Below are 26966 nucleotides of genomic sequence, written 5' to 3'. Positions count from 1 at the left end.
GGCAGCTCCAAAAAATCTGCCTTCTTTATTTATACAGACATCATCACAAACTTTTGCATAAACATTCATTTTTACTTCATGGTTAAAAGAATGATTATAAAAATAATTCTAAAAACATGTTTTTAAAAAGATTTATTTATTTTTATTGGTAAATCAGATACACAGGGAGGAGGAGCGACAAAGAGGAAGATCTTCTGTCTACTGCTTTACTCCCCAAGTGGCCGTAGTGGCCAGAACTGAGCCGATCTGAAGCCAGGAGGCAGGAGTCTCTACTGGGTCTCCCATGCAGTTGTCGGGTCCCAAGGCTTTGCGCCATCCTTAAGTGCTTTCCCAGGCCACAGGCAGGGAGCTGGATGGGAAGTGGGGCCGGCGGGATATGAACTGGCACCCATATGGGATTCTGACGCATGCACGGCAAGGAATTCAGTCACTAGGCTACCGTGCTGGGCCCATCATTTTACTTTAAAGAAACATTCTGAACAAGCCCTTGCTCATTCAGACCTGCAGTGAGCCGGCTGAGGCCAGGAGTCCATGGTCGGCAGCACCTGCAGGTACGCAGCAACACTTGATTTACTTACATCCAGAATCGATTTTCACTGAGCTTGAACTAATATTACTTAAAATACCAGGAATACAAAATTAAAAAGAAAACTTGTAAGTGAAATAAATTTATAAAGGCAATATCGTAGATTCTTATTAAATCTTATAATCAGTCATACCCTAACTAGCATCATGTTCACCTAGTCTGATTCAGTTGTTTTTTGTTGTTCTGTTAAAGGGCCATGAGAAGGCTCGGGGCCGCTAGGCCTTTGTAGGAATGGAGAGTTTTCACAAAACACTTTTTTTTTATCTTTTCAAACTATTTTCTTTCCCTAAATAAAAATATCAATATAAGGTAGAAATTTTAAACCATTTTCCTCTAGGGGCTTACCACATTTATCTCCCTTTTAGAAGGTGTTCCACATACTTTCTGTTTTATGTGGTGACAAGCCAAAATGACTGTCATTTTGTGTGGCAGCAGTGCGAGGTTGTGCAGTAAATAAACTCTTTGTCCCTCCGTAATTGGCACCTGTTCTAAGAGATCATCAAGCCATTTCCTTCAGAACATTACACGGCTTAGCTGAGTTCCAGGACAAAGGTGGGCACACAATAGGACATTTGGGAACAGTGTGGGCTCAGTTGTGCTATTGTATGCTTTTAGCTGTGTCTCATTGCCTAAAGTTGCTAAAGACCCTTTTACCATAACATGATTGGTAAAATCTTTCAGGTATTATACCAGTTATAGAAATCATTTCACATTTGCCGAAAAACAACAACACCCTTAAGAGAACTCCAGGAACTGTCAGAGAGGTGATCCGTACAGTGGGGTGAGGCAGCAGTGACGTGATTAGAGACACTTTGCTGGGCCTTGCCGCGCAGCAGGAACCCTTGTAACCTTGCCAACAGGGGAGCCATCTTCCTTACCCCCTCGGCCCTCTGCCCCAACTGCATGGCTCCCCGAGAAGAGGAGTCTGTGCAGCAGGGCACTGTGGGAAATGTGGGTTCTGTGCTGCGGGTGGTCCAGGAGCCCGGGGCGCTGGGGAAACACAGCAGGGAGGCAAGGGACAGCCATTGTGAGTGAGAGAAGGCCTGCACGGGCTTGTCAGAGGACCAGGCGTGATTCGTTCTGTGCGTTTTGTTAAACATGTTTAACATATGTCTCAGTATGAGGCACTCTGCTATTCTGATACAGCTGTGTGCTGTCCCAGTGTCCACTCAGAATACACGTGTCTACATTCCTTATGGGGAAACGCCTGCAATCTTTGGTTTTTTTAAAACAGAGACCTGAAGCCTGTGACCTCCTCTGTAGTTGGCATCCGTTCAGTAGAACGTTTCCTACTCCGGGCTGCTGTAGCTGTGGTCAGTCAGGCAGCTCCTCTGACCCTCCCTGTTTTCCTTCCCAGCGTCTGGTGATCGCCTTGTTATTGCATGGCTCACATCTGGAAGGCCACGCTCTGCACCTAACGTGAACAGGGCATTCTGGTAACCTTTGTCTGGTGGTGCAGGACTTGTCTGACTGAATGTAGTGACTTGCAGCTCTGGCCATGTTGTTGCAAATGACAGGATTGTCCGCTTTTCTGTCTGAGTAGTGTTCCATGGTGCGTGTACCCCACTTTCTGTATCCATTCATCAGCCAGTGAACTTTGAGGTTGTTTCCACTTCTGGTTTATGTTTTAAAGGACTATTTTAGATGAAGGGCTTTGTGTTGCCAAAAAAAAAAAAAAAAAAAAAAAAAAAACCCAAAAAACAAAAAAACCAAGAATAGGAGAGGAAGCAAGAGAGCCTCTTCTGTTGTTTTTACGACAGATGATGATGGCTGAGAGAGTGTCATGGCGACTGATATGAAAAGCAGGAGGTACAGAATTGTTGTGGAGCTGCTAGTGACGGGACTGCACGTGGGTGGCGAGGGAAAGGGGCAGGCAGGTATGCCCCGCAGATGGGCTGGAGTCACTTGGTAATGGTAATGGAGGAGCAGGATGTTCAGGCGAGCAGTCGAGTTCTGTTTTGAGCATTTTTTTTCCCCTTCTAAGATCTGCTTATTCATTTGAAAGGGAGATGGAGAAGGAGAGAGATGTTTATGTCTGCTGATCTGCTCCCAGTGGCTGCAGTGGTTCGGTCTGCGCCAAGCCAAGCCTGGGAGCCCTGAACTCCATCCAGGTGGTCAGGGCCCAAGTCCCTGAGCAATGCAGCTTGAACAGCAGAAAGGAGATGAGACAGACACAAGGTCAAGGCTACAAAAAGGGGCTGCCAGAGGGAAACCCCCTTCTCTGACAGAGGAGCTGCCCTGTAAATCCCTTCCCTCAACCTCTTGTTGAACTGCTTGATGTGGCAGGAATTGATGTGACTCAGATGTTGGGGAAGGGGGTTTTAAGAAATGGGCAGTCAGCCTGTTGATGGTTAGTTTGAGATAATGGAAAAGATGGGACTGAAAACTGTACATTGTGTTTGGCAGTGGCCGTCGTCAGAGACCTCGATGAGCAGTTCTCGGTGGGAGGCTGAGCTGAGAGGGGTGTTGGTGTGGAGAGAGTGGAAGTACCCCACGCAGGGTAGCTCACGATGCTGGACGGGGCAGGGGCGCTGGCCTGTGGACTCATTCAGTATACATTTCCTGGTGTAAAGTTCTGGGAAGTGAGAATTGCTTGTTCTATTTTTTTCTCTGTGCCCATTTTACTGAGCACTTTCCCATTTTATGTGCCATTTGTTAGACAGACTGTGTATTTTGTTTCAGAACCCTGCATGATTACATGTTGAATTTGGGATCTGTAACACCGTGTGACAATTTTGCGTTTGTATTGTTCTTTCCGTTTAGTGCTTTCATCTATTCACAGGTTCTAGTATCTGATATTGGAAAATCTACCTGTCGCTCTGCTGCCTTTCTGGTATTGAATTATTTGTTGGAGTTTTTGTTCGTTTGAAAGGCGTTACATGCAGACAGAGAGGGACAGATGAATAATCTTTTCTCACAAGGGCTCACTCCTTCAGGGGCAACAGCTGGGTTGGGCATCCACCAAAGCCACGTGCCTGGAACTCATCTAAGTCTCCTGCTTGGATGACAGGGCCAAGCCCTTAGGCCTGCTGCTCGCCCCGGTGTAGTAGGGCTGAGTCCCACGTGGAGCAGCGGTAACTTGAACCACTCTCCCATATGCAAGCCTGCCATTGTCACTGGTGGGCTAACTTGCTGTTCCACAATCATTCCCTCTGTCTTAACCTGTCTGTCTCCAGCCAACAAATCTTTGTGATTTCAATTTAGTATTTGTTTCCAGGATATGTAGTGTGTTTTATTCAGCTATACGTTCTCCATGAAACTTAACAGTATCTTCGGTGTCTTTTTTTTAAAGATTTTAATTTGGGGGCCTGGTGTGTTAGCCTAGTGGCTAAAGTTCTCACCTTCCATGTGCTGGGATCCCGTATGGGTGCCAGTTCATATCCCACGTGGGAGACCCAGAGGAAATTCCTGGTTCCTGGCTTCGGATTGGCGTAACACTGGCCGTTGCAATCACTTGGGGAGTGAATCAACAGACAGAAGATCTTCCTCTCTGTCCTTCCTCCTCTGTGTTTATCTGACTTTGCAATAAAAATAAACAAATCTTAAAAAAAAGGGAAAAAACGTAAAAAAAATCTTATTTTCTGTCTTTAGGTATTGAGATGTAAGTTATAATCCGTTGGGTTTCAAGAACATTGAGCGTATGCTGTTGGCGTTCGGGAGGGTTTGTGCTCTGCTCATGTTAGTGCTGTGATGCGGGGGTCAGTGCTCACTGTGTGCGTGTGTTGTCACAGCGGACGGCGTCCCCAACGACAGCAGTGACAGTGAGATGGAAGACAGAAGCACTGCTCACCTGGCAGCCCTGAGGCTCGACGAGTGGCTCAGCTTCCGGTTAGAGCCGGAGGTGAGAGAGGCTCAGTTAGTGCGAATTAATTATGGTTAAGTTTTTTATTTAATATCGAACCCTCAATATTAGAAAATGTTGCTTGTTTTTCAGTTTGTTTTTTTAGGATCTTTGTGCGTGTGTATCATAACAAATGACTTGAACAACTAGGGCTCAGCTCAATATTTTTTTAAAGATTTATTTAGCTCATCTGTGATCACATCTGTTTCAATATTGATTCTCCAGAATAAAATAGAAGCAATGGGAGACATGAAGGTACTTTAGAAGTGTATGCAAAGTGTGCTTGTTTTTGAATTTCATTTTCTCATGAATTGGTTGATATACATGCCGTGTGAGTGTTTGTATGTTTCTTCGTATTATAACGTGAGTTGTGATAAGGAGCTGGCTCGTGCAGCTGGGCGCTGAGAAGGACGAGCTGGAGGCAGAGGACAGCCACTGATAGGATTCCAGTCAGCCTGGCTCGTGCAGCTGGGCGCTGAGAAGGACGAGCTGGAGGCAGAGGACAGCCACTGATAGGATTCCAGCCAGCCTTCAGAGTCCTGAGAAGGAGGAGAGCTCACGGTTCAGGTTCTGTGTGGCTTTGAACTTGAAGGCAGAGACTGGACCTCCCTGTGGAGAGTTCTCCAGTGCTCATTCTTTTGTTGTATTCAGGCTGTCGCGCAGGAGGGAGGGAGTCTGTCTTGCTCAGCAGGCTCAGAGGTTCCTCTCATCCAGAAATGTTCATGGACGCACCAGGATAATGTCTAACCAAATACCCCCTGACGGGTCACATGCCCAATTCACCATCTTTTTCTTTTATCCCATTACCCAAATGGCGATGTGTTTCTGACCCCAAGCTCCAACTTTAATAGCTGTGTTGATTATTTTGGGCAGTGGGGCAGACCTTATTAAAACAGTTGTTCTTATTAGTTGTTCTGAAATCCGTTAGTTTTGCCTGGTTCTTCTGCAGGTCTGTGACACACTCGTCTCTGGTACTGCTCTGGAAATTCCCATTGTCCTTCCGTGTTGCTGGTGTTGATGTCTTTGTTATCAGCAACTCGAGGAACTATAAAGTAGCTCATTATCCAATAGAACTGAGGCCTTCTGATTATAACCAAAGATGTTTCAGCATTAAGAAAGGGCTTATTTATTTGAAAGACAGAGTGACACAGAAAGGAAGAGACCACGGAAGTCTGAGACAGCTGCAGAGACACCCCTTCCGTGAGCTGGTTCATCTCCCAAAGGGCCACCTGAGGACGGGAGCCAGGAGCCAGGAGCCAGGAGCCGGGTAACGTGGCAACAGTGACTGGTCGGCCACTGCCTCCCAGGATTTGGGCCAGCACTCAGAGAGGTGGGATGAGGGGTCCTAGGTGACAGCTTAAACCACAGCGGCTCAAGATTTAAACACAGCAGAGCTGCTTTCGTCCATTTAGGGTGCTGCAACAGGACCCCTCTTTTGGACCATTATAAAGAACCTCATTTTCTCCTCCCATTTCTAGAATCTGGGTAGGAGGCCTCAGCTGAGGGCAGCTCTTCCTTCATTCTGGTTTCATATACCTCCTAATTTGGGAAAAAGCAGTGTTTTTCAAATTAAAGTTTTCTTGACAAAATCTTCTAAATCTTTAGCTCTTGTTTGTTTGTTTGTTTTTGTTCTCAAGATTTGTTCTGAAAGTCTTGAGTTACAGAGAGAAACAGAGGTCTTCCATCTGCTGGTTCCCTCCCCACGTGGCCTTAATGGCCAGTGCTCGGTTGAGCTGTGGCCTGGAGTCTCAGCTTTATCTTGATCTCCTCTCTGGTTTGCAGGGGCCCAAACACCTGGGCAATCTCCTGTCTTAGGCTGCTTTTTCCAGAACATTAGCAGGAAGCTGGAGCAGAACTGGAATAACCTCGATATCAGCACCCAAGTGGGATGCCAGCATTGAATGAGGTGGCAGCTTTACCCACTGGGACAGTGACACCCCCCCCCGTCTTTACTTTTATAGGTGGTTCTGTGCCCATCTGGGGTTGTGGGAAGACAGGTTGTTAGTAAATAGTAAACATGGGCTAGGGTGGTTTTGTTGAACTGCTACCTCCCAAAGTGGAGGATTAATACACTGTACTGCAGTACCTGTTCCTGCACTCTAAGTAAGATGTATTTATTTGAAGAGTCACACATGCACACGCACACCAAGAGCAGGGCTGGGTCAGACTGAAAGCCAGGAGCCAGGAGCTTCTGGGTGACCCACGTGGATGCCGGGGTACAAACACTTGGACCATCTTTAGTTTGTTCCCCTGGCGCATTAGTAGGAAACGGGACCAGAAGTGCAGCTGCTGGGACTTGACTAGTGCCTGTATGGAATTCCAGTGTCACAGGTGCTGACCTGGTGTATTTTTATTTATCTGCCTTGCTGAAAAGATGGTAGTATTACTCACAGTACTGTAAGTATCTTATTAGACTGTTTCATTTGATTTTTGTCTCTCACGCCTATGTAATAATGTGAGTGGAAAGTTTTATTTCATCCATGCGATAGGAGATGGTTGCAGACCTTCACTAACCAGCAGGTATCATGCATTTGTGATCCACATTTTGCTTACAGTTTTTTGATCTGAGGAAAATATTTCATTACAGGCAGCCAGTTTATTGCTGCAGCTCAGACAGAAGTGGCACAGCTTGTTTCTACGCCGGATGAGAGCCCCGTCTAAGCCCTGGTCCCAAGTTGATGAGGCCACCATCAGAGCCATCATCGCTGTGCTAAGCACTGAGGAGCAGTCTGCGGGCTTGCAGCAGCCCTCGGGCATTGGCCAGAGGCCCCGGCCCATGTCTTCAGAAGAGCTGCCTCTGGCATCCTCATGGAGGTCAAATAATAGCAGGAAAAGTACAGCTGATACTGAATTTGCTGATGAATCAACTACTGCAGAAAGGTAAATTTATAACATTTTATCACAATAGGAGAGATTTTTCTCCTGGAAGCTCATGAGTGATACAATCAAGTGCTTTTATAGTATTTAGAATTACTTTCTTATAATCTAAGATTTAAAAAGGTAGTAATGGCGTGACAGGCATTTTTTATTATAAGATATGATTTTTGTATGTATCAGGTGATGTGACATTTAAGCTACTTAATGAATTCCTTAGTAAGGCCATTCTTTGTCAGGAAAACTCAAAGTGTTCTATTTCCATAATTTACAAAATTTGGGTCTTTTTTAAGAAAGATAGCAGTGTTTTAAAGTTGTGTGTTTTAGTTTCTGTTAGATCCTTTGCAGCGAGAAGTCCTGGCTGTTACTGATGAAGGAACAACTTTGCATTGACTGTGCCTGTGTACAGTACTGCGGCTGGCCTTCTTGCACAGGGCGCTCTGTTCACACAGGTGCTGGCACGTGGAATGCCTCTTGTTCTTGGAATGAGGACTGTGTTAGTACACAAGATAGGTAGAGCTCTTCCTTGAATTTGCATTTTATAGAAGGGAGTTATATTTTAACTGAAAAACAGCTTAACTGCCGCAGAACAGTATTAGTGTTACAGTTAAGCCAAGTTGTGTTCGTTCCAGTATGTTATGAGTAGCCTTTGGTGGCCATGGTCGATAAGGGGTGGAGTTCACGTGGGCTCAGCGGGGCTGGGATAGAATGAGGACACGTGGGAAGGTCTAGTTTGAGAGAAGGTACCGTCTTTGCGGAGTTACTTCTTGGAGAGAAGGATCCTGAGATGGCACCCTGTCATCTACCCTACTGGTTAGATGATGATTGTTTTTAAGACTTACTTATTTTTATTGCAAACTCAGATATATATATATATAGAGAGAGAGAGAGAGAGGAGGAGAGACAGGAAGATCTTCCGTTCGCTGATATACTCCCAGGTGACTTCAGTGGCTGGAGCTGTGCTGATCCAAAGCCAGGAGCCTGGACCTCTTCTGGTTCTCCCACATGGTTGCAGAGTCCCAAGGCTTTGGGCTGTCCTCTACTGCTTTTCTCAGGCTACAGGCAGGGAGCTGAAAGGGAAGTGGGGCTGCCGGGATTAGAACCAGTGCCCATATGGGATCCCGGGCATTCAAGGTGAGGACCTTAGCCACTAGGCTACCATGCTGGGTCCAGATGATGATTTCTTTTAATGAAAGCTTTATTTACTACAGAAACTGTGAAAATAGCCATTTCCCATGTCTTATCCTAAAGTTAAGTCTTTAGGATAATTTAGAATGATACGTTTTCTAAATAGAAATGTGTTAACAGAGGAGAAAAGCACCTTTCCTCTGTGCGAGTTAAGACAACTTTGCTCTTGATAAGAAGTGTGCTTTTGTGCGCATTGACTTCTGGAAAGCCGCGTAAGAGAGGGAAAAGCAGAACAGCTCCGAGAGGAAGACGCATTTGGAAGCCGCGGAACTGCTCGTTTAGTTCTGTTGGCAGGACCGTTTTACTTTGAGTGAAGTCCTCCTTCAGCCTGTCAGGTGTAAGTACAAGAACGGTTGTAAGTAGGTAACACGTTGATGCTCATCATTGTCAGAAAACTCTGAGGGGCGGTTGGTTGGCACTGTGACGCAGTGTCCCTGCTGAGATGCCACGTCGCTGTCGGGGTCCTGGTCTGAGTCCCGGCCACTCTGCTTCTGGCCCAGTGTCTGAAGCGCCTCCTGGGAGGTGCCAGGTGGTGGCTTCCGCACTGAGCCCCTGCAGTCCATGTGAGAAACCCAGAACCGCTGTGGGCTCCTGCTTTGTTGCTGGCATTTCGGAGCTGAGCCAGCAGACAGAGATAGACTATCTCTGTCTTTCAAATAAAATGAAAACAAAAGGAATTTTAAAAATTCTTGGAAAACTGCCTTTACACTTACCAGTTTATTAAGGATTCAAATGTGTGCCCATTAATATTCTATTATTATTAATATCTTTAGATTTTAACCATTTTTTATTTCATTTGTGAAAAATCCTGAATTTAAGATATTTATTTAGGGCCTGGTGTGGTAACCTAGAGACTAAAGCCCTTGTCTTGCATATGCCAGGATCCCATATGGGCGCCGATTCTGATCCCAGCTGCCCTGCTTCCCATCCAGCTCCCTGCCTGTGGCCCGGGAAAGCAGTCGAGGACGGCCCAAAGCCTTGGGACCCTGCACCCGCGTGGGAGATCTGGAAGAAGCTCCTGGCTCCTTGATTCAGATCGGCTCAGCTCTAGTCATTGTGAACACTTGGGGAGTGAATCATCAAATGAAAGATCTTCTTTGTCTCCTCCTCTCTGTATATCTGACTGTCCAATAAAGAATATTTAAAAAAAAGATACTTTAAGAAAAGCGATTTGGGGAGATAATCTCCTTTTTTTAAAAAATATTTATTTATTTTATTGGAAAGGCAGATATACAAAGAGGAGGAGAGACAGGAAGAAAGATCTTCCCATCTGATGATTCACTCCCCAAGTGACCGTAACAGCTGGAGCTGAGCTGATCCAAAGCCAGGAGCCAGGAGCTTCTTCCAGATCTCCCACACAGGTGCAGGGTCCTGAGGCTTTGGTTCGTCCTCGACTGCTTTTCCAGGCCAGAAGCAGGGAGCTGGAAGGGAAGCAGGGCAGCTGGGATTACAACCAGCACCCACATGGGATTCTGGTGGATGCAATGCGAGGACTTCAGCCAATAGGCTACTGTGCTGGGCCCAGCCTGCTTTCTTTTATCTTGAAGACAGAGTAACTATAACAACAGGAATATGGAAGCTTGTCAGTTATTGAAGACTCACCATTCTTTATTTACAATTATTATAAATATTGTGAAACACTAAAAAGTAAATAATATGTGATAGTGAACTCCATAGCCCAAATTTATCAGTTAACAGGATTTTCACCTAAAATAACTTTTTTTCATTCTTCCTTTTTGTTTTTGTTTGTAGATTTCAAAGTAAATCTTTATATCCTGTCCTTTTACCATCCCAAGTCAAATGTGCATTTCTGAAAAACTAGGATTTTTTTTTCTATAATGAACATAGTATAGTTACTAATCCCAGTAAAATGGTCATTTTCCTAATTATGCCAAACTATTGTTTGAGTCTGCATGCTGGAAGAACCCCACATCGTGTTGGGTGTTGTGATCTGAGGCGGTTCCTCTGAGTTCTTGAAGACTCTCCGTTTGTTCCTCTGGTGACACTTGGCCTCTGTGTCTTGTGTTTTTGTAAGCTGACACCTGCCAAGGCCTGTTCCGAGTCATTGTTTTGACACGAGTGTTTTGTAGGTGATGTTTTGAACCTAATAAGACACATTGCAGAAACTGGTCATGCCTTGTTATGTCACAAACATGTGTGCATTTAAAAAAAATCAAAACATTTCTGATTGTTATTTTTGTGACATTTGTTCAGAGAATTTAAGAAGCAGAATTATAGTTTTAAGAATCATAATTTTTAGTGTAATTGTTTTTATTTAATGAATTGTATAGAAATTGAGATAACGTTTTCAGGATTAGTTTATTGTGAATTTTGTGTGATTCTTCTAGAAATCTGTATTTCCTGACTCTTTTAGTATTCTTTCCTCTTTGCCACACTGAATTTTTTTAGTATACTTTTACAGTCTATCTTACTTGAAGTCTGCAGCCTTTTCTCATTCTTGTGAATTAATAAAAAAATAATAGTTTTTTATTCTGTTTGAAAGAGAGAGATTTTTTTGTTGGGTCTCCCACCAGATCTTCAGGACAGACGGGGCCGGGGTCCCGCAGAGGTCTCTGCGTTCTGCGTGCGTGAACCCTGTGGCCTCCCAGGATGCCCGGCAGCCGGAAGCTGCGTCGAGTGCGGTGGCTGGGACTCGCAGTGTGCACTGAGTGTGGAGCACGGCAGTTCAGGCAGCATTTTAACTGCTGCTCCAGTGCCTGCCCCACGTTATGTGGATTTAAAGATTTATTATTTTTATTATTTTTTCATTGGAAAGGCGGATATACAGAGAGGAGAGACAGAGAGGAAGATCTTCCATCCGATGATTCACTCCCCAAGTGAGCGCAACGGGTCGATACTATGCCGATCCGAAGCCAGGAGCCTCTTTCGGGTCTCCCACGCGGGTGCAGGGTCCCAAAGCTTTGGGCCGTCCTCGACTGCTTTCCCAGGCCACAGGCAGGGAGCTGGAAGGGAAGCGGGGCTGCCGGATTAGAACCGGCACCCATATGGGATCCCGGGCGTGCAAGGCGAGGACCTTTAACCACTTGCGCCACCGCACCGGGCCCACGTTATGTGGATTTAAAAAATGTGTTTTTGCCTGCTCTTTCTTCAGAGTGCCCTTACAGATCTGCTGTTCCTTGCTTGTGTATGTCACAGAGTAATGAAATGCCCTGTTTAAGTGCTATTCTGTAAGCCGTGTCTTTGGGACTTTGGGTTTAAACAGTGTTCGCTTGCTTTATCGGTGTATTGATTTGGTTTTCACTTTCTCCTTCTTGCCCCAGAGTGTTGATGAAGTCTCCGTCTTCAGCTTTACACCCATCGCACAAGTACAAGGATCGAGGCATCTTACACCCCAAGCGGAGCGCCGATGACCGGTCGGACCAGTCTTCTGTGAAGTCCACAGACAGCAGCAGCTACCCGAGCCCATGCGCGAGTCCTTCTCCTCCGTCCTCGGGAAAGGTGAAGTATTCCTAGCCGGCAAGCAGCGCATCTGATCTGACACATTCTGCTTTTCTAATTGTGGTCTCTGTTGGATAAGTGAATTGAACTGGCAAACGTAAGAGACTTGGAGTAAATTTTACTTTTTTTGTTTGCCAAGTATTTCTGAAGTGTTTTATTTATTGTTTTTTAAAAGATTTGCTTATTTATTTGAAAGGCGGAGTGATAAAGAGACAGATACTCTGTCTGCTGGGTTACTCCCCCCATTGCTGTAGTGGCTGGGGCCAGGCCGGCCAAACACAGGAGCTGGGAACTCCATCTGGTTCTCACATGGCGGGCAGGGCAGGTGGCACAGGCCCTAGCACGTGGGCCGTCTTTTCCCAGCCTGTTAGTGCGGAGTTGCTTTGATGTAGAACAGTTGGAACTCAAGCATGTGCTCTGTTTGAAAGAGAGAGGTTCAATATATATTTTCATATATTCAAATATGAAAGACAGAGAAGAGTAAGAAATGCTGATAGGGAATTGAAAACTGGGTTGGAAATCTGTAAGGGATGATTGCGTAAGTTCAGAATATGTTAAAATTCCTTTTTGCATTTAATATGAGTGTTTTGGTAAAGGGGTTATTTAGCTAACTAGTGTGTTTTGGTGAAAATGCCTGTCAAAACATTTACTTTGGAAAAGAAAGTTTTGTGGATATGATTCTTGGATTTGGAGATTTTTTGCTTTATTTTTAGACATTTGTATTAAACATATACTTTATACACAGTAAACTTTACCAGCTTTAAATATATAGTTTAGTGATTAAAAATATTTATTTGAGAGGCAGTTAGAAAGCGTGAGATCTTCCTTCTTCCAAGTACCCTCAGCAGCTCAGGCGGGGCCATGCTGCCGGCAGCCTGGGGCCCCAGAACTTGAGCCGGCTCATGCTGCCTCCCGGGGTGCAGAGAGCAGAAGGCTGGAATGGGCCTGCAGCTAGGACTGCAGCCCCGCACTGGAGTAGAGGGTGGGTGTCCAGGCGTGGTCTTGGCTAGGCCAAGCGTTACCCTGCTCATCCCACTTCGTGAAGTTTGGCAGATGCGTGCAGCCTTGTAATATGCCCTAGTCTCGTACAGAATATTTTCTTCACTCCTGGTTGCTGTTAACTGTTGATCTGTCTCTGTTTTTAGATTTTTCAGTTGATTGTAAATGGAATCATGTGTATGTAGCTTTTTGCGTCTGGTTCATTTCCCTTAATGAATTACTACTGAAGTGTATCCGTATTGTGGAGTTCAGTATTAACTATTTCTGTTCCGTGGAATGGTACACGACTGTTGGTCCGTTTACCAACTGGGACAGTGGACTATTTATACTTTTCCACCATAATAAAGCTGTTAGAATGCTGTAGATTTCTGTCAAGCACAGATCTTTGTATCAAATGTGTTTTCTGTTTTTGAGCCATTACCTAGGAGTGGAACTGTTTGTGAAGTAAATGTTTCAATTTAAATGAAACTGCTGTTTCTCAAAATGGCCGTTTTGGTATGTTTGGATAATAGATCAAAGTTGATAATTTAGTATCCTTTATCGAAAAGATATTTTTTGATGCTTTGAAAATGAGCACTTAGTTTTTCCTCTGTAACGTAATTCTGATTGAGCCTTATATGAATATTGGTTTTCAGGCATTACAGAACAATCTGTATTTTTTGGATATTTGGTAAAATAGTCTGGGTTCTGTGTTTTGTGAAAATAGGGAGATGGTTGATCTTGAAAGACAAAATCACCTTTCAGGAATGTGTGCATTCTATTTTTAGGGCTCAAAATCTCCTTCTCCAAGACCAAACATGCCTGTCCGGTACTTCATAATGAAGAGCAGCAATTTGAGAAACCTTGAAATTTCTCAGCAGAAAGGCATCTGGTCCACAACCCCCAGTAATGAGCGCAAGCTGAATCGAGCCTTTTGGGAAAGCAGTGTCGTATACTTGGTGTTTTCTGTTCAAGGATCTGGACATTTCCAGGTAAACCTTCCTGAAATTATGAAATAGGGTTGTTCTAGCCAGGTTAGATCATGTGGGCAGAAGCCAGAAGAAAGCTGGTTTTCTGTTGTTAGAATGCAAGAATGCAGGGCTGGTGCTATACAGCGAAACTTGCTAATCCTTTACCTTGCAGCATTGGCATCTCATCTCAGTACTGGTTCATGTCTTGGCAGCGCCACTTCCCATCCATCTCCCTGCTTGTGGCCTGGGAAAGCAGTAGAGGACGGCCTAAAGTCTTGGGACCCTGCACCCCTGTGGGAGACCTGGAATAAGCTCCTGACTCCTGGCTTTGGATTGGCTCAGCTCTGGCCATTTTGGCTATTTGGGGAGTGAATCAGTGGATGGAGGAAGGACATCTTCCATTCCCTCACGTGCTGCAGGGACCCGCACTGAGCCTGGCCAAAGCTCAGCAGCAGCTTCCGGCAGGGTCCGTGCAGTGGCAGGGGCCAGCGCCAATGGGCTGCCAGTGTCACAGGCGCTGTGGTTATCTGTTGTACCACAGCCCAGCCTCTTAACAGATCTTGACTTAATGTATATCTACATTTACCAAAAAATGAGTTCATTATTTGGGAATACAATTTTTAGAGATAGTCTTAAAGATTTAATTATATCCATTGTGTAATAAGTGTGCACTTAAATTATGTTGAGCTATGTTAATATTTGAAATCATGTTATAAGGCTAGACTTATTTCTTCCTCTAAGATCTGTTAAATTTTTTAACAAAAAGTGTAATAAATACCTTATTTTACAATTTGTTAAGTATCCATTACTTTGATATTACATCTTTACCCTGAAATTTTAAAAACCTGTAGCCCCGGGTAAATTAGAAATTAAAGATCAACTTAGCCTGCTTGCTTTGCTCTGCTTGTGTGCAGGGCTTCTCCAGGATGTCGTCAGAGATAGGAAGGGAGAAGAGCCAAGACTGGGGCTCAGCTGGCCTGGGAGGAGTGTTCAAGGTGGAGTGGATCCGCAAGGAAAGCCTTCCCTTCCAGTCAGCACACCACTTACTCAACCCTTGGAATGACAACAAGAAAGTGCAGATAAGCAGGGACGGGCAGGTAAACATCACAGCATCACAGTGCTTCCCTTTGCTTTGTGTTTGTGCAGTGCTTTGCTTTGAGGAGCAAACGTAAGACTCAAGTTGTACTGTGTCCTGGGGAGACAGTGGTTCTAAGTTGTGAAAGAGCTTGGAAAAAGCTGCTTGCAAATGTATTGGGCAGCTCATTGCTGTAACATTTGTGGAGTTGGCATCTCCGGTGGTTTATCTATAAGTCCTTCCAATCACTCATGGCAGCTTCTGCTTGAGTACAAAATTCCTTGGTGATTCAGTGAATCCTAAGGTGACAACAGTGTTGAACTTATGTGGCTTTAATTACTGTAAAGAACAATCTTCTTATATTCTAGTGTCTTGTGTTATTTCTATTCTACCTTGCTTTCATAGTGTTATTTAATGCATTTTAAACTAGTTAAGGTGGTAAGAATTAACACATTGAGAAAATACTGTACCAGATGCCTCTTTGTGGTACAATTTGGTTCTTATGAATAAAATGAATTATTTGAATGGATATGCAGGAGAAAAAGACCCAGAGGTAAATTTTGCGCAGGGTCACTCACACAGCTCCTGAGTGAGCCAGTGTGGCTTAAGGCACCGTGGGAAGAATGTTCTGGGAGGACTAGGATGTGACATTTATGGAAGAATACTTACATTTTTGTTCTATAAGCATGATTTTCAATATAAATTTAAATAATTCCTAAAATAACAATGCATAGTTATACATGATAGCTTCTTTTGGGGAAAGTGAACAGAAACCTAAATATTTAATATGTTAAGTTTCAGAGCAAACCTTTGGAAGTCCAGGTTGAGTGCTAAATCTATATTAAAAACGAAATCCATTGTTTCCACTTAGAAAATAATCTGAAAGATATCTGGAAATGCCAGTTTCCTGATTTTTGCATATTAACTGATTTTTAAGTTAGAAAGTCAGCTCTATGCATTTTAAAACAATAAGTTATAGTAATGCATACCACACGATTTTAGCATGTTTTGGTGGAAAAAAATGCAATTTAAAGTGATTTTCCTATGTTTTTGTTAGTATAGATTTTAGTGATTATAAACATTTTAATATGATTAATATATTTATTGTGACCTTTGCTTTGTCCAGGAACTAGAACCTCAGGTTGGTGAACAGTTGCTCCAGCTGTGGGAACGCCTTCCGTTAGGAGAAAAATCCACTGACTGACACTCAGGTTATAACTCAGGTTAATATTTGGCATTAATGCTGACATTATTCGTGGGCTTTAGGATCCCTTCAGGTTTTTCACCCTTTTATCCCGTCTTCTGTTTTCCCTTCCAGAACTGCTAGTTGCTGAAGAACATCGCTCCTGTCTGTAGCCACTGAATGGACTGCCTTTCCAAAGCCAAGATAAGGCTGTGTGTCCCAGACGGGCTTTCTGGGTTAGGGTGTTGCTTTCCAACGACCAGCTTCAGATTTCAGAGGGAAGGATCATTTAGATTTCTATGACCATAGAGAATGATTGTGTAATACTTGTTAATTGTATGTGTTTTGTAAAGAATAGTTTTGTTATTTGATAGAACAGCTTTGAAGTTAAACATTTCATTTTCATAAACACTGAATTACCAAGGAAAGTGCTTACTGTTAAGAAAGGCTGGAATACATCAGTACATCTAAGCACCATTGTAGGAGAAAACTCAAGACCAATCAAATTCCAAAGATTGCACTTTCAAAAATAGAGTGTGTTGATTAAGGGCTATTCAAGTTGCAATTTCTTTAGACACACAAAAAAAGGAGGGATGCTTGATTATGAGATGCAATTAAATTGAAGAAAAGCAGAGTTCCTCCTTGCCTTTGCTTTGTCCTGGTCCCATTGCTTCTAAACTGCTGTGTCCCCTGCCGTCACCAGCCTCCCCCCATTCACGGCCTGCACAGCCTCTCAGAGGGGCAGTCAGTTTCTGTACTTTGGTTTTGGCTACAGAAACTTGATAAGTTAGAATTTCAGTAAGTTCATGCAGTTTAAAAATCTCAGTCACCCAGCTGGTGGCTTGGTTACTGGGTGTCTTCCAGGCTAACGCCCACAAGCACTGTCATTCTAAATGCCTTCTTCCATTCTTCAGTACCCTTTCTCCAATGTACACGTTCAGGCAGAATTTTCTCATTGTTTTTACATTTGTGGTTTAATAAATAGATAATTGTTTTGTAAGCCTGTACTCGTGACAGGTCTTATACATGGTCATCTCAGAATTATTTGGCTTCATATTTTCACCATGGCAATCTGTAAATTTTCTTTAGAGACTTTCGGAAGGGAAAACAGAAGTACAGGGCAAAGAATTGTCTCGATGACTGAACTAAGCAGAGCAGGCTTACATCGCTTCTTACAATGCACGTGAGGCATCATTGCAGGAAAGCGAACATGAATCTCAGAAAGACGCAAACAAAACTCTGCTTCTGTGTTTCAGAACAAAGTGGAAATCCTGGGTCGTGTACACGCCTCTCCTTCCCTGGAAGCCTGCCAGTGCCCAGGGCAGAGCCAGCTGTGACTGTTAGCCTTACTGGGTTTGCTTGTTCTAGACTTTAGGACATACCTGGACATTGAGCCTGTGTGAATTATGTTCATTCTGTATATTACAAAACTTTTCTTATTAGAGCAACTTTGTGTTTTCTTGATAATATATGTATACTTTTTTTTAGGTATATATTCACAGTGTTCTAAATTTGAAAGGACTTTAAAACATAAAACTTGTTTTAATTTTCATCTGTTTTCTAATATCTAGCCCTGTATGTAAATTATGGATTTGTTAGTATTTAAAATGAATATAATTTGAATGTAATTAAAATGCTGTTTTTGGATGATATAATCTTTATGCTTATTAGCTGGAATTTATTAAATTACTCAGATGTTGTTATTTCTGATACTGTGTAATAGAACTAAAGGGATGACGATCGGTCGTATCCCCGATGATACTGATGAATTTGATACTTGGACGAGTTGATACAGAAGGTGGTGGTTTCATGTCAGTATCCCCTCTCTCCACATCGCACAATTGTCAAGCTGTGTGTTTAGTATTGATAAAATATGCAGACATGGGAAATATAAATTGTATCAAAATATTTCTGTATATCATGAAAAGTGCCTTGTACCTTTTCTTAGTATTCACTGTTTCAGTATTTTACTATTTTTCGAACCTTATACATAAGGCTCTTTTCTAAATATACAGGGCAAAGTAATTTATAATATAATATCTTGATGTTTAATACTGCTTTTTCTGGAGTATTCAGTGCTGTGACGTGGTTCAGATTTTGTTTCAGCTGGTGGAGCTATGGAAGACCTGGAATACCTACGATTTGCCGAGTAACAGCTCAGGTATTTCTTTTAAAAAGTGATACTATCTTATATCTTAGACCCTTGGTTTACATGTCCTTTTATCTCTATGGGGAAATTTAATATTTCCACTACTTAGAGCAGTTTGTTGTCTCTTGTTGAATTTATTTAATATTTACAGTGGCATACTGAGATGTATCAGTTGGGACTCTTGCTGTCTGTGGTTAGTGATTTTACCTGGCGTGGTACAGGACAACTAGACTGAGGTAGACCGAGTGGGAAGATGTCTGAGAGGCAGTTACTGAACACCTCATGTATTCCTCCACCCCCACCCGAAGATTGTTTGCTTGTTTGAAAGGCAGAGTTAGAGATAACAGAAATCCTCTGTGCACTGGTTCATTTCCTAGTGGTCACAACAACTGGAACTTCATTCATCTGAAACCAGGAGCCAGAAGCTTCCTCTTGGTCTCCTATGTGGGTTCTGGGACCTAAGCACCTGGACCATCCATCACTGCTTTCCCAGGTGCAATGGCAGGAGCTGGATTGGAGTAGAGGAGGCAGGACTTGAACCAGCACCCACATGAATGCTGGCACTGCGGGTCGAGGTTTTACCTGCTTTGCCACAGCACCAGCCTCAGACTGTTTTAAGTGGAATAAATTGTAATAATCTGACATTAATTTTAGAAAAGCTAGGGGCTGGGACCATGGTTTAGTACGTTAAACCTTCGTCTGTGGCGCTGGCATCCCATTGGCACCAGTTGGAGTCCTGGTTGCTCCCCTTCTGATCCAGCTGTCTGCTCATGCGCCTGAGAAAGCAGTCGAAGACGGCCCTAAACTGTGGGCCCTTGCAACCACCTGCGTGGCCCAGAAGAAGCTCCTGGCTCCTGGCCTCAGACTGGCCCAGCTCCAGCCATTGTTTCCCTTTGTGGGAGTGAACCAGCGGATGGCATATCTCTGTTTCTTCTCTGTAACTCTGCCTTTCATATTAAAATAAACATGTAAGGGAATAAATAAACGTTTAAAAAGTTTAGAAAAGCTAAATGGCTGTATTGATAACAGACAAATGATATTTTACAACAAATGATATAGCCAGGGATGTTAGTGTAGTAATGACATGGGTATAGTAATGCTTAGTGCTTATGTAAGTAATAAAGGAATTTAAGAACACATTAGGTAGGGCCTGGCACAGTAGCCTAGCCGCTAAAATCCTCGCCTTGCAATCGCCGGGATCCCATATGGGCGCCGGTTCTAATCCCAGCAGCCCCGCTTCCCATCCAGCTCCCTGCCTGTGGCTTGGGAAAGCAGTCGAGGATGGCGCAAAGCCTTGGGACCCTGTACCTACATGGGAGAGTCAGAGGAGGCTCATGGCTTCTTGCTTCGGATTGACGCAGCTTTGGCCATTGGGAACACTTGGGGAGTGAATCAGCAGACAGAAGATCTTCCTCTCTGTTTCTCCTCCTCTCTGTATATCTAACTTTCCAATAAAAAAATAGAACAAACCTTTTTTTTTTAAAGAATACAAATTAGGTAAAAATTAATAGAAAGCAAAGTAAGTTCAGAATTATCCTCAGATTTCAGTAAGTGCTCACTAATTGAAGTGCAGACTTAATTCTGACCAGGATGGAGTAGACCTGAACACTGTTGGCTGCGTTGACTGAATTAGCTTTTATGCCATAACACCCAAAGTCAGCCCAACACATGCTCCTATCAGTTGTGCCCAAAACATGTGCAATGATGGGCCAAATTATGGGCCATAAAACAATGTTTGTTAGTAAACTTAAGAGAATTCAAGTCATACAAAGCATGTTTTCTGATTGCTATCAACTTCGATGAGATATTAGTAACATCCTGCCTCAAATTAGCTACTAATAGCAATGGTCACCACTAGTTCTTTGGTAGGTTCCAGAACTGGCTCTCATTGGGTCAGTTGGTCGTGCGCTTGTCTTTGTACCAGTCAGTGTGCTAACTGGCAGGATCTGTGTCCGGTGACCTCAGCTAACACGTGGACCAAGAGTAGAAGAGAAATAATTACCCCGTGAGTATTAAGATCATACAATCATAACAGTGATTTGTAAGCAAGCAAAATTATTAGCTAACAACTACCAAAAGAGACTAGAAATAATTAGTGACTTTAGTTAAGATGTCAGGATGTAAAATCAACTGTAATTCTACATAGTAGAAGCAAATAACTGGAAACTGAATGACACCATTTAAGGAGAGTGAAATAAATACCAAACACCTGGGGGTACCTGACAAAAGCATCCCCTTAAAGATGCACACGCTTACGAGTACCCAGTGTTGCTTAGACAAAGACGACCTAGAGAAACAGTGTTCTTTGTGGATTGGAGGACTGTATTATGAACATGTCAGTTCTGTGCAAAATCTACACATGACCGCGATTGTAAGCCAAATTCAGAGTTTATATGGAAATGCCAGAGGATCTGGCGTAGCCAAAACCACTGAAAGAGCATGGCTTTGGAAGGCTCTCACTCCCCGATTTCAACCTATAATCTGTAGTATACAAAACAGCGGGGTACTGGCTAGATGATAAACAAAAATATCCGTGAAACACAGCGAAGAGTGCCAGAAATAATGCAATATGTACGGATAGCTGATTGAAGAGCACGAGGCATTGTGAAGGGACAATATACCCCTTTTGCACAGTGGCACAGTGGGTTAGTCATTGAACTTAGATCCACCTGTCAAACGGCATTCAGCAGTCAGCTGCTAATGGATCCATAGCTCTAAATGTGAGAGCGAAAACTAGACAATTTCTGGAAGAAAATGGGAAAAATCTCTTCCCTTGTTGTGAGCTCATTCAGGCTGCTATAACTGAACATCATGGACTAGTAACTTAGAAATCACAGGAACTTGTTTCTCACTATTCTGGAGATGGGCCTGGGCAGGATCGAGTGCCAGTAGTTGTGGTGTCTGGTGAAGACATGCCTGGGGCTTGAGGTGGCTGCGTCTGTTGTGTCTTGCACAGAGGAAGTGTCAAGGACACTGTATAGGACCTCTTTTTTTCTTTTCAATTTTTATTTTAGATGATGCTGACATAATTGATCAGGGTGTCAGGGTCAAGGGTCAGGGAAAAGTGGGTGTGATCCTTGTTTCTGAGTTTATGATTTCTTTTTCCTGTATCTGGGGAGAGACCAGGGGAGAAGCCACACCTAGCGTTCCAACCGCCCCAGCACCCAGGGGTGGGAATGGCCACCCAGTGTCGCCCCAGGGCAGGACCTCTTTTTACAAGGGCATTAATCCCCCTCCTGGCAGCTCTCTCCTCAGCTAGTAACCTCCCACAGATGCCACTTGCCAGTGTTGTCCATTGAGAACAGGCTTGGACAGCCTGATTCATGGTGGCCATGGGCACTCGTTCTTAACACAGATTTCTTAAAGCCTCGGGACCCTGCGCCTTCGTGGGAAGCCTGAAGGAAGCTCCTGGCTCCTGGCTTTGTATTGGCTCAGCTCCAGCCATTGCTGTCACTTAGGAAGTGAATCAGTGAATGGAAGATCTTTCTGTCTGTCTCTCTTTCTTTCTGTAAATCTGCCCTTCTAATAAAAATAAATTTAAAAAATTTACTTTTGATGTTGTTGATTAGGGTGGGAAGGGTCGAAGTTTAGGGGGAAGTGGATGAGACCGCTGCTTCTACATTTTCTTTTTCTTTTAGGGAAGCGGGAGATAAGTGGAAACGCCACACCCCGCCTCCCAGCTGCCTCAGCAGCCAGGGGTGGGAAACAGCCACCACATGTCATTCCGGGGTCCCCCGTGTGGGCATGCTCTCAGGGTTCTGCTGAAGTGGTTTTGATAGTTCTGAAATGCTGTTGATTTTGCTGATCCAAGGATGAGGAAATCCAAGGTCCATTGGCTGATAATATAGGGCACTTTAGAGTCTCCATCCATCCAGATATTTGCTGTCAAGCCTGGCTGGGGTAGTTGATCAGTTTGTTCTGCCCTCCTTCCTCTGCTGTGGTCGCAGATGTCCTCTGCAGGCTCCAGTGGACTGCTCCGTGTAAGCCATTCAGGAGGACAGCTCTGATAACATGTGCCTCTGGGTGTGCCGTTTGCTGCTCCGTGTAAGCCGTTCAGGAGGACAGCTCTGACAACATGCACTCCTCGGTGTAAACACAGATCCTATGGTTTCATGGTCTGCGTTCTGAGTCCAGTGGTTTGGTCGGGGGTTTCCCCAAAGAAGCCTCTTCTGAAGTCATCCTAGACCTGACTTGCGTGTGTGCAGCCATATGGAGTCTGGCTCTGTCCGACACCCACATCAGTGTGCACGAGTACCCAGAACGGGGAACGGCCACCCGATGTCATCTGTGTTTAGAATGAGTGCTCATGGCCAGTGTGAGTTGGGCTGTCCAACCCTGTTCTCTGTGATGGCACCAGCAAGTGGCGCCTGTGGGAGGTGACTAGGTGAGGGGGGCGGTCATGCGTGGGATTGCTGCCCTTGTAACACTGGTGCTTGCAAGTGCTAGGTCAGTTCTGTCCCCAGCCCTGTCGCTTATGCAGACCAATGGACGCTGCAGCCTACTCCAGCCCTGCCTACCACACTTGGCCCTCACGTACTCCAGTGAGAATTGCAGCCTAGTCAGAGTGAGTCTCAATAACCTCCATTAGGCCCACTCCCTACCCTGGTTCCTGTGCTTGTTAGTATGTGCAGCACACTGGTCTAGTCAGTGCCACATCTGCTCAGCTCTCATCACATCAGTGGCATTGAAGCCTAGCTCCACTCAGCCGGCCCTCCTGTCCAGCCCACACTTATGCTGGCAGGTGTCAGCGCCTGTCTGCCCAGGCCTGACCCCAGCTCTGGTGCTCATGTTCACCAGTGGGAGTTGCAGTCTGTCAGATCGTTGCCCCCATTCTGGCTTTGCACTCACCAGTGGGAACCACAATGCAGCTAGGTAGGACTTCCTCTTAGCTCCCCAATCAGGCTTGTTCCCAGCCACAGAACTTGTGCATGTCAATGGTTTCTCTGACCCAGCTCAGCATAGCCCATCTCCTGTCTTGCCCTTTGCCATTGGATGCTGCAGCTTGACCTGGCCTGGCCTGCCCCAGTCCCAACTCTCACTGGCAGGTGCTGCAGCATAGTTCTGCCCAGTTGCTCCCATCCCTGGCTCAAGCAAACCAATAGGTATGAGAACCCAGCCTGGTATGACCTGCACTCCAGTCTGGCTCCTGCATGTGCCAGTCAGCTAAGATGGTCCTGGCCCTGCCTGGTATGTCCCCTTCCAGAACCAACCCATACGTTTGGTGCCTGACCAGGGTGGAGCTACCTGACCAACACCCAGTCCTGAATCATGCTTATCAGCCGGATCTATGTCCCCAGCAGGAGAGTTCTCCGAGTTCCCCCACCAGGCCCACTCCCAGCCCCAGAGTGGAGGCCTCCAGCCGGCATAGTCTGCCCCTTTCATCCTGGCCTTTGTGTGAGCTGGCAGATGTTGTGGCCCAGCCTGCTCCACACCCTTTTCTTGGGTGCGTCTGTGGGTGCTGCAGCCTGGACCAGCCCATCCCATCCCCAACTGCAGTAACCATGAGTGTCAGACGGTTCCGTGGTCATGTTTAGCTCACTACCTTTAACTCTTAAGAAAAACCAATGGAAATGACAGTTCCACAGGGGTGGCCCCACGTATCCCCCACAGTATCTGCCTCCAGACCAGGTTCTCATGCTGTTTGATGTCATGGCCCAGTCTAGCATTACCCATCCCTTTTTTGGCTCTCACTGGGGTTACTGTGATCTAGCCCTGCCAGGAAGGCCCCCAGCCCTAGCTTTAGTGTGGGCCTGTGAATGGTGGTCAGCTGTAGTCCATGCTAATTAGTCTACCTCAGGACTGGTGAGCCTGTCTGACACAAAAGTCCTGCGGCTTCCCCTCTCCAAACCACTGTCTCAGACCGCTTGCTTACCTGGGAGTGCTGTGGCCTCATGGCCGGGAGTCCCTCAGAGGGCATCCCTCACCTGCCACATACCCCTTCAGCAATCCTTCCCGCCCCCCCCCCCCCCCCCCGCCGTGCCTTGCCTGTGCCTGGGAGTGCATGGGTTCCGTCAGCACTCCATGGCAGCATGCTAATCCAGGGCTCTGCTATGCCCCTCCTTGCTCCCGGCCCCGCCCGGGGTCAAGCACGTGGGGAAATGTCCAGCTTGCTCCACTTGCCTGGGCACGCGAGACCCCCTGTTGCCTCACTCCCCTGCTGGCGCCATCCGCATCCCACAGCACCCTGTCTCCGCAAGCCAGCACCCCTAGTCCTCCATAAGTTCAGCAATGGAAGCGGCCAAATAAACTTAAAGAAAAAGAAAGAATATACCTGATAAATTCAACAGTAAAAAATCAGGAGCGAGTTTGCGGAAGACAGTCAGCAAGGACAAGCACATGAAGATGTTCAATGCCATCCGTCATTGGGGAAGTGCAGTTCAAAGCCACAGCAGGCCAACCACTGTGGCTAAGATGAAGACCGAGTGTGGAAAATGTTGGCGATGGCATGGAGGAGCTGGATTCCTTACACGCTGCTGATGAAAGTGGAAAATGACCCAGCTATGTTGGGAAATAGTGCATCACTCATTACAAAGTGAAAACGCACCATTTCTGCATAACACCAAGGACCGAGTTTTCCTCACTGCCGTGCTGTCTTTGTTCTAACTGTTTGATGCTTGCCTCCTGCCCTGCCCATACTGTAAAGTTCTGGGGGTTGGGGAATCTTGATTTTTTTTTTTAAAAGGTTCATTTATGTGTAAAGACAAGTTTTACAGAGAAGAGAGACAGGTTTTCTATCTGCCAGTTCACTCCACAAATGGCTGCAACAGCCAAAGCTGAGCTGATCTGAAGCTTGGAGCCAGGAGCTTCTTCCAGGTCCCCATGTGGGTACAGAGCCCAAGGACTTGAGCCATCCTCTGTGGCTTTCTCGGGCTGTTAGCAGGGAGCTGCATTGGAAGTGGAGCAGCTGGGACATGAACTAATTTGAGCCCATTTGGGATGCTGGCAGTAGCATATGGCCCAAATCTTTTGATTTTTCGTGCTGAGTTTCTGCATATCTTGGTGGTATTTAATAAATCTTTGTTAAAGATATTAATAAAGAGCAATAGAAGGAAATAACATTAGGAAAATCCAGTATTAAGTGCCACCTTCCTAACTCATGGACATGGTTGTTGGTTCACCCTTATATACAGACGTGAAATTTACCCAATCTCTCTTCTAATGTGACTTTTCTCCTTTTTAAGTTATTTTATGATACAGTTCCATAGGCCTTGGGATTTTCTTCACCCTTTCTCCACGTTTCCTCATATTATGTATATAAAATATAAATGATATATAATTATGTAAGCATGCATCATACTGTACTTATATTTAAATTAGTTATATAAAACCATAATTATTAAATAAATTAATATAATTATGAGCCATATAATTATATGTTATCATAATTATAGATAATATATAATACATAGCCCTTATATAATTACATAAATTACACATACTAATATATAATATATAAAATAAATTACATAAAATACTTATTGTTATATTACTCCACTAAGTTCCCCTCTGTTATTACTATAGCATAGTTCTTCATACACAGTCATATGTCCATCACTGTGGGCATGGACAATGACAGAGTCCAGCACCCTATTATCAACATAGTTAGCAGTTTCATCGGGAGGCCATCTTTGGCCTGGAAGTAGAGATGCACACTGCACTGTATCCTCACTTCTGGATAAGACAGTCTCCATTACACAGCTACTATACATCCCCTTAAATGAAAAGCAAACAGGAGAAAAATCACAACAGGAAGAAAAAAAAAAACCACCATGAAGTTAAATCACATGCTACTGAATGACCAGTGTGTCGCTGAAGAAATGAAAAGAACATCAAGAATCTTCTTGAAGAAAATGCTGCTGCTGTATGATCTATGAGTCAGTGAAGAATTTAATGAGAAAGTGTTTGGAAGAGATGAAACTAAAAAAAATCAAATCAAAATCCATGAGAAACAGTTTCCACTGATCTTTGTTGGTGAGATGTGTCTTCTGTAGGCAACAATTAGATGGTTTTGTTTTTTAATCCAGTCTACTAATCTGACGTTTGATTGATGAGTTTAAGCTGTTTACATTCAGGGTTAATACAAGTAGGTGGTAATTTGATCCTGTCATTTTAGCAATGGGTTATTCATTGATTTAGTCTTCTATTGTTATTTTCTGGGAGGTTCTTCACACTTGCCTTTGGTTTTGGTGGGCGCTATTCCTCTTCTCTGTCAAGAGAACATCTTTAGGTGTCCTTTGTAGGGCAGGTTTGGAAGAGGCAAATTCTGCACCCAGAAGGTGCAGAAAGAGAAGCTGGGTTTAAGAAGGACTCTAGTATTTTAGTAATGGGAAAATCTGTCAAGTGGTGGGAGTCTGGTGGTGAGGGGGAGGAATTCCAGTCTCTAGGAAATTGTACCATAAAATTCAAAAATTCAAAATAAAAATTGAGAAAAAAATATTTAACGAAATTGTAAGGGAAAGTTTTCCTAATCTAGAGAAGGAATTGGGGAAACAGCATCCAGGAGGGGCAGAGAACTCCCAACAGGGTTGACCAAAAACAATCTTCACCCATGACACATGATAATCAAGCTCTCTTCAATCAAACATAAGGAAAGATCCTTAAATGTGCACGTGAAAAAAAAAAATCAATTGACTTATAAAGGAATGCCAATTAAACTCACAGG

The 26966-nt window shown here is 44.4% G+C and overlaps 1 protein-coding gene across 1 annotated transcript in view; it reads left to right on the top strand.

Moving 5' to 3' along the window:
* The window catches only part of YTHDC2 (YTH domain containing 2), a 54488-nt gene extending 37699 nt beyond the window's left edge, over positions 1-16789 (top strand). The window contains exons 24-30 of the mRNA XM_040973242.1: positions 4318-4427; positions 7015-7307; positions 11771-11948; positions 13715-13918; positions 14812-14994; positions 16099-16195; positions 16291-16789. Of these exons, the coding sequence (XP_040829176.1) occupies positions 4318-4427; positions 7015-7307; positions 11771-11948; positions 13715-13918; positions 14812-14994; positions 16099-16176 (1046 nt within the window). The 3' untranslated portion in view covers positions 16177-16195; positions 16291-16789. The remainder of the gene's footprint in view (positions 1-4317; positions 4428-7014; positions 7308-11770; positions 11949-13714; positions 13919-14811; positions 14995-16098; positions 16196-16290) is intronic.
* Positions 16790-26966: the final 10177 nt, after the last annotated feature.

Source organism: Ochotona curzoniae, unplaced genomic scaffold, assembly GCF_017591425.1.
Source record: "Ochotona curzoniae isolate NIBS_2020 unplaced genomic scaffold, NIBS_Ocur_1.0 contig_1, whole genome shotgun sequence".
NCBI classification, from domain to species: Eukaryota; Metazoa; Chordata; class Mammalia; order Lagomorpha; family Ochotonidae; genus Ochotona; species Ochotona curzoniae.
This window is presented reverse-complemented; position numbering and strand designations above follow the sequence as displayed.